The sequence below is a fragment of the Orycteropus afer genome, unplaced genomic scaffold (genome assembly GCF_000298275.1).
Source record: "Orycteropus afer afer isolate SDZICR_OR568_19922 unplaced genomic scaffold, OryAfe1.0 scaffold00001, whole genome shotgun sequence".
NCBI lineage: Eukaryota > Metazoa > Chordata > Mammalia > Tubulidentata > Orycteropodidae > Orycteropus > Orycteropus afer.
The window spans coordinates 3561100-3578315 of record NW_006921588.1 but is presented as its reverse complement, the minus strand read 5'-3'; the positions used below and the strand labels follow the sequence as shown (position 1 = coordinate 3578315).

Genomic DNA, 17216 nt, shown 5'->3' with positions numbered 1-17216 from the left:
ACAGAGGAGGCAGCTGTTATGTGGTGGAGCGTTTTCAAGGACGATTTTGGCTGTGAATGGATGGTGAGTGGGGAGTAGGGAGGTAAAGTAGAAACAGAGACTAAGGAGCTATAATCCCTTGGAAGAGGATGGTCATATGAGGAAGAAGATTTATTTTGGGGGAGGAACAGACAGAATTAATTGATGGATTGAGTGTGTATTGTGAAAAGAAGCAGAGTCAAGGACAATGATGAGATTTTAACTTGGGCATTTAATTCGTTTTCTGAGCTGAGGAAGACAAGAAAGAAAGTATAATTTGGTATGGGATTGGGATTGTGTGATCTGTTTTGGCCTGTTAAGATGTCTGCTAGCAAATTTCAACTTCTCATGGATTCCAGATTTTCTGGAGCCATGGAGGCTGGATGAACTCCTGAAAGGACTGCCCTGATATAATCCTTGAGCCTTAAATCAAAAATATCCCCTGAAGTCTTCTAAAAACCGAACAATAGTTTAGCTTAACTAATAAAAAATGTCTGTCTTGAGCATTACTCTCTCTTAAGAACTATCTATATGGGATAAAATGACAAGAGCACCTGAAAAGATTAGATAGAAACTAAGGGAGGCAGTGAGTTAATGAGAGAGGAATAACTCAGGAAAGGAGAGTGAGAATAGCTACATGACTCAAAGAATGTAATCGGTGTCACTGAACTGTACACGTAGAAATTGTTGAATGGGTGTGTGTGTTGCTATGTATATTCTCAACAACAACAACAAAAAGATACCTGCTAGACAGCCAGTTAGACAGTTGGTATGTGAGTCCAGGTCTGATGGGAGGTGTAAGTTGGGGTCAGCACAGAAATGGTGTTTAAAGTCATCCTACTGAATAAAATTGCCCAAAGAGACATATAGACAGGAAAGGACAGGATCTACCATAGACCTCTGGGCTGAGGAAGAAGAATACTTGATGAAGACTGAGACAGAGCAGCAGTGAGATATAGAGGAAACCAAGAGAGTGTAATGTTTGGGGTGTTTGGAGAGCCAGAAGAATGAACAGTAGTCAGTTCCTGTGTAATGAATACTGGCAACAAATGTTTATTTTTCTTTTACAACATTGTGACTAAGTAAAATGAACATGTTCTTTGTGTGCTAATAAAACTAGCCCATTTATAATGAAATTATTTTCTTTACCCATTATCCTAGAACTCTTGCTTTTAATAAAGAGCCCTCGTTGCACAACGGTTAAGCACTCTTGCTAAACAAGGTTAGCAGTTTGAATCCACCAGCCGCTTCCTGGGAGAAACCTGCAGCAATCTGTTTCCTTAAAAATTTACAACCTTGGAAACCCTGTGGGGCAGTTCTACTCTGTCCTACAGGGTTACTATGAGTAGGAATTCAACTCACCAGCAATGGATTTTACCACTATCCAAGGATTGTTGCTTCTAACCTATTTCTTTCCCAGTAGTGGTTACTATTTTTATTATTACTTATTTGATCTTTCTAAAGATTTTGGTTGTAGGCAAGGAGAGTATCATCTTGAGTTTGTTATGGGGAGCTGAGTGGAGAAAGATAGGAGATTAACACTGGTAAGTCAGGTGACCTAGTCTCAGCCTGCCAGTTACAAGCTATTGTGACCTTGGGCTCTGTTCATAAATTCTGTGAGCCCCATTGTCACAGTTGTAAAATAAAGATATTGACCATTCATCCCATTTCTCAGTCTAGAAACTCAAAAAGCATCCTCAGTCCTATTCTCTTCTTTGACATCCAGTCAGTGACCAATTCATATCTATGCCATTTACATCCTGTGCCACCTCCTCTGAACCCCATCATGATGCCTTTGTCAGGCCCTTGACAATTCTCCAAATGGCCGAATTGGCGTCCCTGCCTTTGGTATTGTTTGCCCTCCATCCTCTGAGACTTCAGCTCACTTACTTTGGAAATTTTAGCAGGGGGACCAATCAGTGGAGAACGACCTCATGTTTGGTAAAGTGGAGGACCAATGAGGGTAAGGGAAATCCTCAGAGAGGAGGATTGACACAATGACCGCAATAAGGTACTCAAACATACCAACACCCGTGAAGATGGTGCAGGACTGGGCAGTGCTTTGTTCTCTTACAATTAAGGTTGCCCTGAGTTAGACCCACCACAGCAGCAACTAATCTTCCTTATTGTATTCTCTCCATCCTCAACAATGTGGTTAGCACAGTCTTTCTAAGACACAAATATGAGCTACTCTCTGCTTTCTTAAAACAATTCAGTAGACACTCTATTGTTTTCAGTTCAAGTTAAATGACTAATGTTTGAATGAATGGACAAGAGATTTGGATATATGCACCAAGGTAGCTTTTGGAGCCCCTCCCAATGTAAATGTCTGTTGCTTGGGCATCTTTCCACCAGTGAAAGGTTGATCTAGGCTTAATTAAATGACTAGTTCAGTAATTTTCCCACTTCACCCTATTATGTTTATCTCTTCTGTTATCCTCCACGTCATTAACTGTAAACATTTGTGAGACAGTTTGGTGGAGTTGAACTCCTCTGGTGTGAACTAGTCTTTCTTACTAATAGAAGAATGTTTACCTGTCTTTATCTTTCCTTCAATGTTGGCTTCTTATTTTAAATGAGTCTTTTTGGGTATGGAAAATACAGGCACTTTCTATATGTGTAAATTTGTACATCTGGTTTGTAGCATTCCTTTCTAGCTACAACTATTACCAGTCCGTCCTCCTAAATTACTGTTCTACCATGATGTCTGTCCAAGTCAGTCTTACTTTTTCAAAATCAGATGGCCAGAGACTGACTTAATCATTTTCAAAGAAGACTTCATGGAGAAGATGGTTTCTGAGCCAGTCTTGAAGGTCTTATGTGTGTAAAGAATGAGGAAAAGGGCTTTTCAAAAAGAGAAACCAGTGAGAATCAACAGGTAGGTTTGCAGTTTATATGAGGAAAAGGATTGATCCAGCTTAGCTGCAGCTTTAGATATAGGAACAAGATGCAAAGGAAGGTGGCTGGAAAGGTTCTGTTTGGAGCTAGCGTGGAACTGCAGTGTCCTCAAGCTTGTTGTGTCAGAATCACCTGGAAGGCTTGTTAAACACAGTTTGCAAGCTTCAAGCCCACAGTGTAAGCTTCAGTAGGTCTGGAGAGGGGCCGGATAATTTGCATTTCAGCAGATTCAGAGGTGATGCTGCTGCTGGTCTGAGAACTCTACTTTGAGGTCACTGACTTGAAGGTCATTTTCAGTAGCCCCTGTGGTTAAGTATACCATGGGGTGTTAAGTAAAACCAAAAACCAAACTCACTGCTGTCGAGTTGGATCCAACTCATAGCAACCCTTCCTTGGTTTCTGAGGCATTATCACTACGGAAGCAGAATGCCCAATCTTCCTTTCGAGGAGTGGCTGGGGGGAGTTAAGTATATGATGAAAAAAGCTGTCTTGTAGGCCTTTAGGAATACTTATTTTTTTTTCCCCCTTGTTTTTATTGTGTGTTTTACTCTTAATTTTTAATCATCCTCTATGGAAACCAGGCCCAAATGTCTTTTATTTTACAAGCTTAGTGAGTCACCTTGCATCACTGGGTAAAAATTCCCACTTTTTTTTTTTTAAACTTTTGACATAAAAGAATTTGGCTTGCAGTCTTCAATTAGTCAGGTTCTTAGTCAAGTCTATTTTTTTAAGTGTAGTTAGTGTTCAGAATATCTGGCTCAACTGATCTCATTATCTTACTGCCTGATTCCAGTGAAAAGTGCTTTCTTTCATTAACTTTTCCTGGTGGCTTCAATTCTTGGACCCCAGTCTCATCTTTATTGCCCCATGCCTCATTTTCTCTGAAACATTTTAGATCTTTTCCCCAGATAATAATGGCTAACATTGGAATAAGGGAAACTCAAGACAGGGTTTATTATTAAGCTCCTACCACATACTTGCTCACTGACTTTCAGAGCCATCTGTAAACTATCTGTAATCTGACCCTATGGTACTTATCTCAGTTTATTCCCTGCTAGTTCTCTAAATGCCATACTTATTTATACGTGGTGCTTTTGCTTCTGTTTGTCTCATGTCTCTCCTGCCTCTTTCTGCTTGTTTAGGAGCTCTGGAGGTGCAGTAGTTAAGGAGCTTGGCTGCTAACCAAAAGGTCAGCAGGTCAAACCCTCCAGCGGCTCTGTAGGAAAAGGATGAGGCAATCTACTTCCCTCAAGATTCATAGCCTTGGAAACCCTACAGGGCGGTCACTATGAGTTGGTATGGACTCGACGGCAGTGGGTTTGGTTTAGCCGGGAATGCATCTTTCAGCCCCGAGTGCAGATTCCGCCACTTCTCACTCATTTCTGTCAGATGGTCCTTGGAAACATTTCACTTGGCAACCTCTGAAATAAGTATTTGTTTGAAGGAAGCAAGAAGATTAATATTGGCTGCAAATACACACTTCAAAAAATATAAAGCAATTTACCAGAATAAGTTGTTACTCTTAATTCAGTGGCATATTGAAACAGTGGTTTGTTGCAAGCAGATAGTAATAAGTAAAAATACCGGATGACATTAAGATGAAAAAGGATCTGTGTGCAAGTATGTGGTGTTTTGAAATAACTTGAATTTACAAGAAGAAAAGAGAAAGGATTAAGAGAGAATTATATAGGACCATGAGGGAAAGGATACTTCAAAAATCAGAATGTAAATACATCTGTAGACTAAGGAAGAAACAACAAGGTCATTACAAAAACAGGAAAGAAAAACAAAGACCAAAATGGATGCCAGACGAGACACTGAAACTTGCTCTTGAACGTTGAGTAGCAAAAGCAAAAGGAAGAGATAATGAAATAAAGAAGCTGAGCAAAAGATTTCAAAGGGTGGCTTGAGAAGACAAAGTATTATAATGAAAGTGCAAAGAGTCGGAGTTAGAAAACCAAAAGGGAAGAACATACTCAATATTTCTCAAACTGAAAGAACTGAAGAAAAACTTCAAGCCTTGAGTTGCTCTACTGAAGGATTCTATGGGCAAATATTGAATGACTGTTCTGGTTACCTAGTGCTGCTCTGACAAGAATATACCACAAATGGGATGGTCTTAACAAACAGGAGTTTATTCTCTTAAAGTTTGGGAGGCTAGAAGTCCAAGTTTGAAGTGCTAGGCTCTAGAGGCTCTGTGAAAGCCCCTCGACCTTGGTCTTCAACTCTGCTTTTTGCTCCCAGCCCACTGAAGCTAGAGGCATCTTTTCATTCAGGCAGCTACTGGCTGCTGAGGCTAACAAGCCAAAGGTGGACAAATAAAATGGCACAGTCCCAATGTTACCAAACCACACTGCAGGCCATTGATTTAAGTCCATTGAAAGTCCCAAGGTCAGCAGAGTATGGCAGGCTGCCGAACAACAAGACAGCTACATGCAGGGTTCAAGCTTGCCATAAGCTAGAGACCATTACCAAAGCTGTTTCTTATATACAGAAAGCAGACCACATATCCAAAGGCTCACAGTAGATTCCACCATGGAGCTGATTACCAGTCTCATCATAGGGAATACTACATCCAGCTGCCCAGCCACTCAACTAGGCCTAGCCAAGTTGACACACAAACTTAACCACCACAGATAGGAACATGAAAAGAAGATGGAAGGAATATACAGAGTCGCTGCACCAAAGGCATTGGTGGAAAACAAGGCTCCAGGAATTGACAGATTATCAATTGAAATGTTTCAACAAATGAATTCAGTACTGGAGGTGCTTACTCATCTATGCCAAGAAATTTGGAAGACATTCACCTGGCCAACCAGCTGGAAGAAATCGGTATTTGTGCCCAATCCAGAGAAAGATGATCCAACAGAATGCAGAAATTATCAAATAGTATCATTACTATTACATGTAAGTAAAATTTTACTGGAGGTAATTTTAAAAAATGATTATAGCAGTACATTGACAAGGAGCTGCCAGATTCAGAAGAGGATGTGGAACAAAGTATATCATTGCTGATGTCAGATAGATGTTGGCTGAAAACAAAGAATACCAGAAAGATGTATCTGTGTTTTATTGACTATGCAGAGGCATTTGTCTGTGTGGATCATGACAAATTATGGATAGCATTGCAAAGAATGGGTATTCCAGAACACTTAATTGTACTCATGCAGAACATGTACATAGACCAATAGTAAGTTATTTGAACAGAACAAGGGGATACTGCATGGTTTAAAATTAAGAAGGGTGTGTGCCAGGGTTGTATCCTTCCACCATACTTATTCAGTCTGTATGCTGAGGAAATACCAAAAAGCTGGCCCATATGAAGAACACAGCATGAGGAATGGAGGAAAACTTACTAACAATCTCCAATGTGCAGATAACACAACATTGCTTGCTGAGAGTGAAGAGGACTTGAACTTACTGATGAAGACCCAAGTCTACAGCTGTCAGTGTGGATTACACATCAGTATACAATAAAAATCCTCACAACTGGACCAATAGGCAACATCAAGATAAACAGAGAAAAGATGGACGTTATCAAGGATTTCATTTTGCTTGGACCCACAATCAATGCCCATAGAAGCAGCAGTCAGGAAATCAAATCATATATTGCATTGGGCAAATCTGCTGCAAAAGACCTCTTTGAGGTGTTCAAAAGCATAATGTCACTTTGAAGACTAAGGTGCACCTGACTCAAGCCATTGTATTTTCAGTCACTGTATATGCATGTGAAAGCTAGATAATGATAAGGAAGACTAAAGAAGAGTTGATACCTTTGATTATGCTGTTGGCAAAGTATATTAAGTATACCGTGGACTGCCAGGAAAACCCTGTCTCAGAAGAAGTATAGCCTGATGGGTCTCAGAAGTGAGGACAGCGAGACTTCGTCTCACAAACTTTGGACTTTGGACATGTTATAAGGAAGGACCAGTCCCTGTAGAAGGATATCATGCGTGGTATAGTAAAGGGTCAGCAAAAAAGAAGATGACTCAACAAGATGGATTGACACAATGGCTACAACAATAGGTTCAAACATAGTGAGGATTGTAAAATGTCACAGGATGGGGCAGTGTTTCATTCTGTTGCTGAGTTCAGAACTGACTTGGTGACATCTAACAACAATCACAACAACAACATGGTCTTGTTAGGGCCCCTGGGTGGTGCAAGCCATTTGTAATCGGCTGCTCACCTAATAGCTGGCAGTTTGAACCTACTCAGTCATGTCCCAGAAGACCTGGTAGACTGCTTCTTTAAAGATTGTTGTTGTTATGTGCCGTCGAGTCAAACCCGACTCATAGCGACCCCTCCTTGGGTTTCCGAGGCAGTATCACTATGGAAGTAGGATTGCCCAACCTTCCTTCCGAGGAGTGGCTGGTGGGTTTGAACCGCCAGCCGTCTGGCTAGCAGGCAAGTGTCTTAGCCACTATGCTACCAGAGCTCCCTCTTTAAAGATTAGAGCCTAGGAAACCCTATGGAACAGGAATGCTCTCTAACACATGGGATTGCTGTGAGTCAGAATCAACTTGCCAGCACCATTCTTAGCCCCTTTTTGTATGACCTGTTTTAAGAAGAAAAGGCATTAGAGAAAAAGTATGCATCTCAAATCATATTTTGGCTTCTTTCTGTTTCAGTGTTTTACATGCATTTTATACTGTAAAATCACCCACCTACCCTTTTAAACCAGCGTTGTACAGGAAGATTCTGGGTTTTTTTGTGTTTTTTTTTTTTTTTTTTTTTTTTGCCAACTTGTAGGTATATTTTTCCAACCCTGATTGCAGTAGCTGTTAGAGGAAGTTTGGAACCAGCTCAGAAGTCTGAGATGAAGGGGAAAGGTGTTCTCTTCTCAGCTGTAATATGCTGCCAGGGAAGTGACTGTGTTATTAAACTTGCCTCACTTCATCTAGGAGAAAATGTGGGGGGGAAATGCCAGCATAAGTGAACAAGTTGTGCTCTTTAGAAAAGAAAAATGTAATGGTTTATTTTAACTGTGACATTCAACTTTCTACTTATAAGCAACGAAATGCACACATATGGCCAGTGTTACAAACACCTAGCTGTCCTCTCCCTAGACCAGTTCCTTCTTGGGCTCCAGGTCACCCCAGGAGGGCTGGTGTGAAGCATCTCATTAGTAGTTACTTGCTCTACACCCCGGGCAACCAGAACACTTAAGGACTGTTGGGTTCTCCCCAACCCAGCTTACCTTTCTCCAGTCTTTGAATTCTAAGTCTAGAACGGAGACATTCCCATCTTCTTTGTCAAGTAGTTTTGAACAGCAGAAGAGTAAATAAACATGCAAACAATAGGATTTCATTAAAATACAAGTTTAAAGACTCATTGTGGAAGATTAAAAAAAAAAAATACTGAAAAAGTTGAATGAAGGAAAAAAATTACAGATCCCATCTGTCAAAAACATTTCAGCTTCCTTTCCTATGTGTAGGGGCTTTTGAAAAAAAAAGTTGTCATTCTCTTAATTGTATAATTTATTTTTATTTTCACATAATACAAGACCAGCATTTTCTGTTTCATTACCTAATTTTCCTGACCATCATTGGATGATGACTGTATGACATTCTTTTCAAGAGAGTTTATGTCTTTTGCTGTTACTCTATTGTTGGACTTTAAAGTGCCTCTGTATTTTCTTTGTTCCATTGACACTGAGATGAATTTTTTGGGGGGAGAAAGCTTTTGAAATATTTAGAATTTGTTTCCTGGAATGAAAAAAGTATGAAATAACTGAGTATAAGCAATTTGCCTAATTCTTTTAAGTGCTTGACTATTCATTCAGAGTACAATAAAAAGTGGTTCTAAAAAGAAATTTGAAATAAAACAGCTTTAAATATTCTTTAAAGTGTTTTCACAATCTCATTGACATTAAGTGTTGTGATAATTGTGGATATTGAATTTCTCTTTTTCTTTCTAATAGGCTTACTATGCCCGTGATGCTTTGGCTAAAAACCTCTACAGCAGGTTGTTTTCATGGTTGGTCAATCGAATCAATGAAAGCATTAAGGTACTGATTCTCTATAAGCAAATAAATTGGCTATAATAAATGGTAGTTAGAGTGTAAACATTAAGTTGAAGAAAATTTAATTTTATATTCAGAATAATGATAACCATCTATAATGATTTTTCTTTAAGAAGAATTTACCCTGCGTAGAATTGAAATTTGGCAGAGATTTTGCTCATTTCATCTTGCCGTGTATTGTAAATATCTTATTGGTGAATAGTCTGGAGTTCTTTGTAGAGTTACTTTATGGGAAGTCATCATCTTAGCTTCTAATTCTGCCTCATCTGTTAACTAGCTCTAAACATTTGGCTGTTAGGGTAATTTTACCACTCTAGGTCCTAATAATATGTTCTTCTGTAAAATGCGAGTATTGGCCTAGTTTATTTTGAAAGACCTTGTATGTTGTAAGCTACATAGATCTGTTTTTATAATTAAGCATGATAGATTCTTTCTTTAAATAAATCACCTATTCCTAAGACTTCTGGAACATTCCATACCAATATCCTTATCTCATAGATTAAAAGGAAAAGTTATAATTATTCTCTTCGTAATGAAACACAGTGCAGTTATAATATAGACTATATTCCTTGATAGGTTTTGTTTAATGTTGTATTTCATGCCTAAATAAATTAATTTGAAACTTCTCTTAAAGGCACAGACAAAAGTGAGAAAGAAGGTCATGGGTGTCTTGGACATTTATGGCTTCGAAATTTTTGAGGTAAGATTATTTTATTTATTTATTTTTGGTAGCATAAGTGGAACATTTGAAAACTAAATCACACATTCTATAGGTAGTAGTTATCAGAAATAACTATAGCTTTGAAACTACAAATAATTTTTGTGAAAATGTAACAAAATGTGGTTGTATGTGTATGTTTTAAGTGCCAAGTGCCAACACTTTGGAGACAGTGACATTTAAAAAGTACTTCTTGTATCAGTACTTACAAATTCAAGTCTTACTGTGAAAATTCTAAACCGCCACATGGACATTATGCCTGTAGACATTTGTTTATTTATAGATTGTTTGGAAAGTGAGGCAGGTTGATTCTGGAAAGAAAGCTAGGAAAAGGGACCAGATGCTAGTAGTCGTGGGCTGACCATAACAGGTTACTTCATTTCTCTGAGACTTGGGGATTCAGGGAGGGAGGGTCTGGATTAGATGATTGGTAGGGTCTCATACAAGGAGGCCTGGTAGCACAGTGGTCAATTTTTTTGGTTGCTAACCACAGGGTCAGTGGTTCAAACCCACTAGTCGCTCTGTGGAAGAAAGATGTGGCGATGTGTTTCCATCAAAATTTACAGCATTGGAAACCCCATGAGACAGTTCTGCTCTGTCCTGTTTGGTCACTACTAGTTGGAATTGACTTGATGGCAAAGGGTTTTCTGGTTTTGGTAGCATTTGATACAGGTCTCATTTAGTTAAGATCTTGTAATGTGAATTCATCTGTGAAGGTTAAAATAATTTCTGCCAAAGTTCACAGTGAGTTTTTTAATGGCTTCATGCCTGCTACAGATTAAATGTTTAAAAATCATATATCAATATATCCTGTTTAGTCCTTGTTAGCTTTAACATTTAGAAGGACCCTTTAAAACTCTTCCTCTCACTTTTAGGAGTGGTATTTTAGTTGGTATCAGGGAAGTAACCAATAGATAAGCCTCTTCCTTTCTTGATCACTACTTTCAGTTACTGATTTGTGAACTCTTTAGATACCAAGCCCTGCATAGAATGACCACCCAAACAACTGCATATTCCAAGAAATCATATCCACAGAATCACAGAACAGCTTGAGCTACCCAAGGTTGAGGCTCTTCAAATTAGCCTCTTTGCATCAAAACATTCTGTTCAGCTAAACCAGTCTTTTCTAACAAATGCCTTTTTCTTCATTGTTTGCAGTAATACAATCTTCCTGCTTAACCATGTTCATTATTTAATAAATAGTGGTGAAAATTGTTGAAGGCTAACTGTATATAAGCACTGTGGTAGGTATTGTGTATGTTTTCTAATTTTATTTTCACAGCAACTTCATAGAGTAGCTGGTATTATTATTCCCATTTTACAGATGAGGAAGAAGGAGACTTTGCATGGTCTGGGAACTCCCCCTAAGGTTACACAGTTACTTCATGACAGATTCAGGCTCTAAACCCCAAACCTCATAATATTTTCCTTTCTTTCCTACTATAGTTGAAGTCAGGGTCATTTCCTTACCTTTCCCCTCAAACCTACAATGTTCCCAGTATGTGGTCAAATGCTGTGATGAGTCTCCGATTTCCTTGTTTTTTCCATTGTTGTTGTTATGTGCCGTCAAGTCGGCCCCGACTCATAGCGACCCCTCCTTGGGTTTCCGAGACAGTATCACTACGGAAGTAGGATTGCCCAACCTTCCTTCCGAGGAGTGGCTGGTGGGTTTGAACTGCCAGCCATCTGGTTAGCAGGCAATTGTCTTAGCCACTATGCTACCAGAGCTTTTCCATTGTACTCATTACAAACTCCAGACCACTTTCGGGAGCCTTCCCAGAGCTGGTGTGTGTTTTGGCAGCAGGGCAGGGGGCGCTTTGTGTTGTATGCTAGCTGCTGTCCCCCATGGTCCACCCACAACAGTGCCCTACAGCACGATGTCTGTTTGCATTGGTGCCCCTTTAGCACATGCTACAAAGGAAGACCTCAAGTTGTTTGGTGTTGGAGCAGAATTCAAGGTTTATGTGATACAGAAGCATTGCTTGAGTGAATTCCCGAATCACTAGGCCAAAGTTAAGTTCTTTCTAGTAAGACCTCAGGTTACTGTCACTAACTGGGCAGAATGTCCTTCACTCTTGGCAGGGAAAATTGTTCCTCCCTGGCACATTGCTGAATTTAAGTGGTCTTGATGATCTGGGCAGATTGTAGTAGAGATTCCATTAGAAAGTTTGAAGGAAAGGACACATTCCATCCATGGTATTACAGATTTGAAGTTATTTGATTTTTGTTTGCCAGAAAGAGATTTATTGATTATTGAGCCAGTGGGAAGGTGCTTAATGTTATGTCCTAATAGATGGAAACTGGTTTATTATTATTATTTTAAATCCCTTTACCCCTATCAAACCTGTCTCTTAATTGTTTACCTATTTTTCCTCCCCTCCCCTTGGAAACTGTTTTTTATGATGAGAAATCAGTTTAACTTCATCTTCTATTATATCCTAAGATCTAATTAGGTGTGAGAAAAGATACACCACCCATAGGGAACTGAGTTGTATGCTTCATGTGAAGTTTGACCACGTATGAGTGATGGTATTTATTGAGTGACTAACATGAACCTATGAGTTGGAATCAACTCAATGGCAGCAGGGTTTTTTTATTTTTTAAATGTGAGCCAGATACAGTGGTAAACAAGACAGAGAGCTCTTTGCACACACGGGCAAGGTGTGGGTCCTAAGACTGAGACACTTTTGTCTGCTGAGGATACTTATCTGATCAAAGGTCTGTCAGGAAACTAGATTGCTTTCTCACGGTGTGTTGCTTACAAACCTAATCATAACGGAAGTTCGATATTCCTGGTGAAAGCATGTTTTAAAATGGAGCTGGGTGAAATACTCTTCTATCATCCAGGAATACATTTCACTTATAGTTAATTAACGTTTCTCTCCAAGCTTGTCTTTTTCAACATGTCATTTCTGCAGATTATATCATCATTTTTCTCAATACCGTTACAACTAAGTTATGAAAATGCTTACATGATATTTCTAAATGCTTTTCCTTTCTTCAGAGGAATACGCTAATAAGGTTCACAAACTTAGCCTCACGTTGGAATCACCTGGGGAAGGTCTTGAAAATTCAAATATTCAGAGTATGCCCTAGACCAATTAAATGAGGCTCTCTTGGGTTGGGGCTCTGGCATCAGTATTTTAAAGCTCTATAGGTGATTCCAGTGTGCAGTCAACAACTTCTCCAGTAAACAATGTCCAGAGTGAACAGAAATGCCAAACATACCTGGTATGCAGACTGTTTGACTTCTGCACACAATACCCTTGTGAAACACTCTGTCTTACCTACTACTGTCTATTTAAATGTAATCTGTGTGTACCTAATAGCTTTAAAAACCAAACAGATTACATTTTTACTCTTTAAATAGTAATTTTAGCCAAGTCCAAATCCAGTCAGTTGTATGTCTACAGCAAATCTAATGCTGACCATAAAAATAGTTAAACATCAGTTTTTCTTCTCTGTGAGGGAAGTGTTTTGCTATTCTTTTCTTCATATTCTTTGAGAGAATTAAGATGTTTTTCTTCATAATTAATTCCATTTTCCTATCTAACCCATCTCATATTAATCTTCCAAACCTCTTGGTGTTTAATAATCTGTGCCCTAATTTATTTTGAGGGAGCTCTGATGGCGTAGTGCCTAAACTATTTGACTGCTAACCAGAAGGCTGGTGGTTCAAACCCATCAGCCACTCCTTGGAGGGAAGGTTGGGCAGTCCACTTCCGTAGAGATACCACCTCAGAAGCCAAAGGAGGGTTCGCTATGAGTTGGAACTGACTTGATGGCAGTGAGTTTGATTTTAGTTTATTGTGAGAAGGTCAGATAGAGATTTAGTTAGGTGTTTTGGATACTTTTACATCTTCTTAGTACAGAATTAGAAAACACTTTTTCTTTATGATTTATTCACACACACACACACACACCCAGATGCCAACCTACATTTTCCTAGTTTCTCAGCAAAATAAGAACACACTGAAACTCCAGGAAGCCCATAGAAACCAGATAATTAAGGACTTAAAAGTACCACAAGTGAAAGTACAAGGGATAAGGGTATGACTAAGGAAGATGCATTCAGAATTCACGTCAATGAAGAAATGAAAATTTCTATGGTATTTTCCACCCAAGTGAAAATTAACCAATAGAAGAAGATAAAATTCTGCTTTTGATGTTCAGTGGAAAATGACTGTAGGAATTAACAATTCTGCCTTTAGAGATTCCCTGGACGTTACTTTAAAATTGGTCTAGAACATTTTTTTCAATGCTCTAAATCAGCCTCATGATCCCACTGACAGTTCCCATGAAAACTGTTTTCAGCTGAGCTGGTGGAAACCTTTCATTCACTCTGCTCCCTCTCTTAATGAGAGCAGGAAACTGATGCATTCATTCAGTCATGGAGTGATGACACATGAATGACTGCAAAAGATTCCCATACCAGCTGGGTGAATAAACTCTGCCTTGCTGGTTACATGTGATCTGATGTCTGTTGGGAAAACAGATTAGCAGATCATTGATAGAAAAAATATGGTGAAATGAATTAAAATTCATAGAGGAAAAACAATCCAGCTATAAAATTTGTAGTACATGAGTCTAGCTTTCCAAACTAAGATGATAATACAAATACTCCAAAGTAGCACAGTTAAGTTTGGACTTTCCTATAATTAAAAACATGGCCTTTGATCTCTGAGAAATAATGGTAACATCTCCATAAAAGAAAAAGTGCTATTCTTATTGAAAAAATAAAATGGATTTGAAAAGTAAGCTGAACAACTTAAGTTGAATCACTTTTTCTGTTTTAAAGTCTTTAGCTAATAAATATTAAAATAGACAGTTTACTGGGAGAAGTTGATCCTTAGTGTCCTGGAGAAATAAGCATGGTAGCAATGGCTGAATAGTTCACTTTTATTACAATTGAGGTGGCTTTGCTGTAGGCAAACCACTAGTTATTTTGAATCCTGAGCTCATTATGTGTGTGTGTGTGTGTGTGTATCATAAGTACGTGATAGGCCAGATGCAATGATTGTTCCAAATAAAACAACTTAATAGTTGGGCAGGAGTCCACATAACACAATTAAGCCCCTCTCATAATTATTTTACTCCAGACTTACTGCCATCAAGTTGATTCCGACTCATAGCGACCCTCCCTTGGGTTTCTGAGGCTGTAAATCTTTCAGAAGTAGAGTGCCCCATCTTCCTTCTGTGGAGTAGCTGAACCACTGATCTTCTGGTCAGCAGTCAAATGTTTTACCCACTATGCCACCAGAGCTCCTTATCTCATGATTGTAGAGTTTGTTTTCTAAATTATTTATTTTTAAAAGAAAATTGATTTGGTTTGCAGCCAACACCCTCTCTTCAAGTTCCTCTATTGCCTTCAGTTTTCTCCTTCATGTGTTAATGAAGAAGGAGACAATTTAAAGTAGATATAAAAATTAAATAGTGAGAATTAATGCCCTGGTGGTATAAACGGCTAAGCACTTGGTTGTGTTGGTTGGTGGATTGAACCCATCCAGCTGCTCCATGAAGAAAGATCTGGCCATTTGCATCCATAAAAATTACAGCCAAGAAAACCCTATGAGACATTTCCACTCTGTTTCACATGAAGGTCTCTATGAGTCAAAATTGACTTGCAACACCCAACAACAACATATGTATATCATTATTCTTGCCCTGATTCTGTATTCTTTAAATCAAAGTTTATTTAAACATGTTTAGAAAGAGCAGTACAACAAACGTTTTTCTTAAAATTTACCATATTCCAGTATGTACCTACAATAATAATGTTACATATTAAATGGAAGTTTTCTAAAATCATAACCAGTCTTTTAATTCTGGAACATCTGAAAAAGAGAACATTTAATAGTAAATGTTTTTCTCACCTTTCAAAGACTATTTTTTTGAGTTAGTTTCTAAAGCGAGCAATTCTTAACTTGAGGGATCTACTTTTCGAAATTGTGATTTAAAAAAATGGATTATTATTAACTGTATTAGTGGCTGGGAGCTCTGGTAGCATAGTGGCTAAGGCACTTGACTGCTAACCAGAAGGCTGGCAGTTCAAACCCACCAGCCACTCCTTGGAAGGAAGATGGGGCAATCTACTTTCGTAGTGATACTGCCTCGGAAACCCAAGAAGGGGTCACTCGATGGCACATAACAACAACAACAACAACATAGAAACAGCATTATTATAATAGGAGACTCCATTCCCATTCCCCCACCCCCACCTCCCAAAAGGCATTACTCCAAGTAAATCTTTGCTGGGATAACAGCATTTTTTTTTTTTTTTAATTGTGCTTTGGGTGCAAATTTACAAGGCAAACTTATTTAACATTCAACAGTTCGTGCACATTTGATTTCACAGCCCAATTACAATCCCCAACCATAAAAAACTCTCCTCCCCTCTCCTCACTGTGACTAACCCCTCCCTGTGCCCTTCTTATCTATGCATTCCTGTCTGTCCAGCTTCCCTCAATGTGAATGCTAGCACTCTGATGTCTCTTGGTTGATTGATCTAAGGGCTCCATCTCCCTAGTGTAGGTGGATGCATCTCCCATAGAAGTGAGTCCATTTCTAGGCCCAAAGGATAACCCAGCCCCGTAGTCTCGGGGGTTCCACCAATCTCTTTCCTACCAGTAATTCTGGTCAATTTTGTGCTTTTGAACTTTGTTGCACATTTTCCCTCCTACCCTAACCAGCGTCTCCAATTTTGATCCCTTTCTGAGTGGTTGGCATTGGTAGCCAGGTAGCATCTAGTTCTTTTGGTCTCAGGGTCCATCATATCTTTGGACTAATTGTTTCCAAATGACTTTGATTTTCTTCATTCTTCTTTACACCAGGTGAGAAGAGACCAATAGTTGCATCTTAGATGGCCACTGGAAAGCTTTTAAGACCCCAGTCACTACTCTCCAAAGTAGGATATAGAACAAGAATTTTTTGTACTATGTTGTGCCAATTGAGCATGATGCCCCCCGAGACTATGGTCCCAAGCCCATAGGCCCAGTGATACTCTCTCTCAAGGTGTTTGGACCAACAGCATGTTGCAAAGCAGTAATGCATCCTGGATTCCTCTAAAGTAGTGACATTACACTCAAGTCCTGTAACTTTTATATAAATGTACTATTTCATTTATTATGCAAGAGACAACATTATATGTAAAATATAGAACCCTGCCCACCTTGTTATTTCCAAAGTTTGACCTCATGTATATAATTAACAGTACTTCTGGCTTGAATAGGTATGATCTTTGTGTTTGAACTGCCCTGTTGTTTCCTATGTATAATATTTATCTACAAACTTCTTTCCATCCCACCAGCCTAAAGATGGGGTAGAGCTGTCACCTTTATTTTTACAACCTTTCAATATTCATTGTTTTTAAAGAGTACAAGATATTAAAAAGTATCTATAGGCCTTAAGTAGTACAAGATAGCATTAGCCTCCTCTGTTACTAAGGGGACTATAAAACTGTCATAATAGACCAGTATTTTTGATACGTTTTTCAGAATCATTCCACATGGAAAGTTCATGATTGAGGCTTAAGAGCATGAACTAACAATGAGCTCTATT

The 17216-nt window shown here is 38.8% G+C and overlaps 1 protein-coding gene across 1 annotated transcript in view; it reads left to right on the top strand.

Annotated features, from left to right (window-relative positions):
- The window catches only part of MYO1B (myosin IB), a 195333-nt gene that overhangs the window by 133999 nt on the left and 44118 nt on the right, over window positions 1-17216 (top strand). The window contains exons 11-12 of the mRNA XM_007936644.2: window positions 8840-8926; window positions 9576-9641. Of these exons, the coding sequence (XP_007934835.1) occupies window positions 8840-8926; window positions 9576-9641 (153 nt within the window). The remainder of the gene's footprint in view (window positions 1-8839; window positions 8927-9575; window positions 9642-17216) is intronic.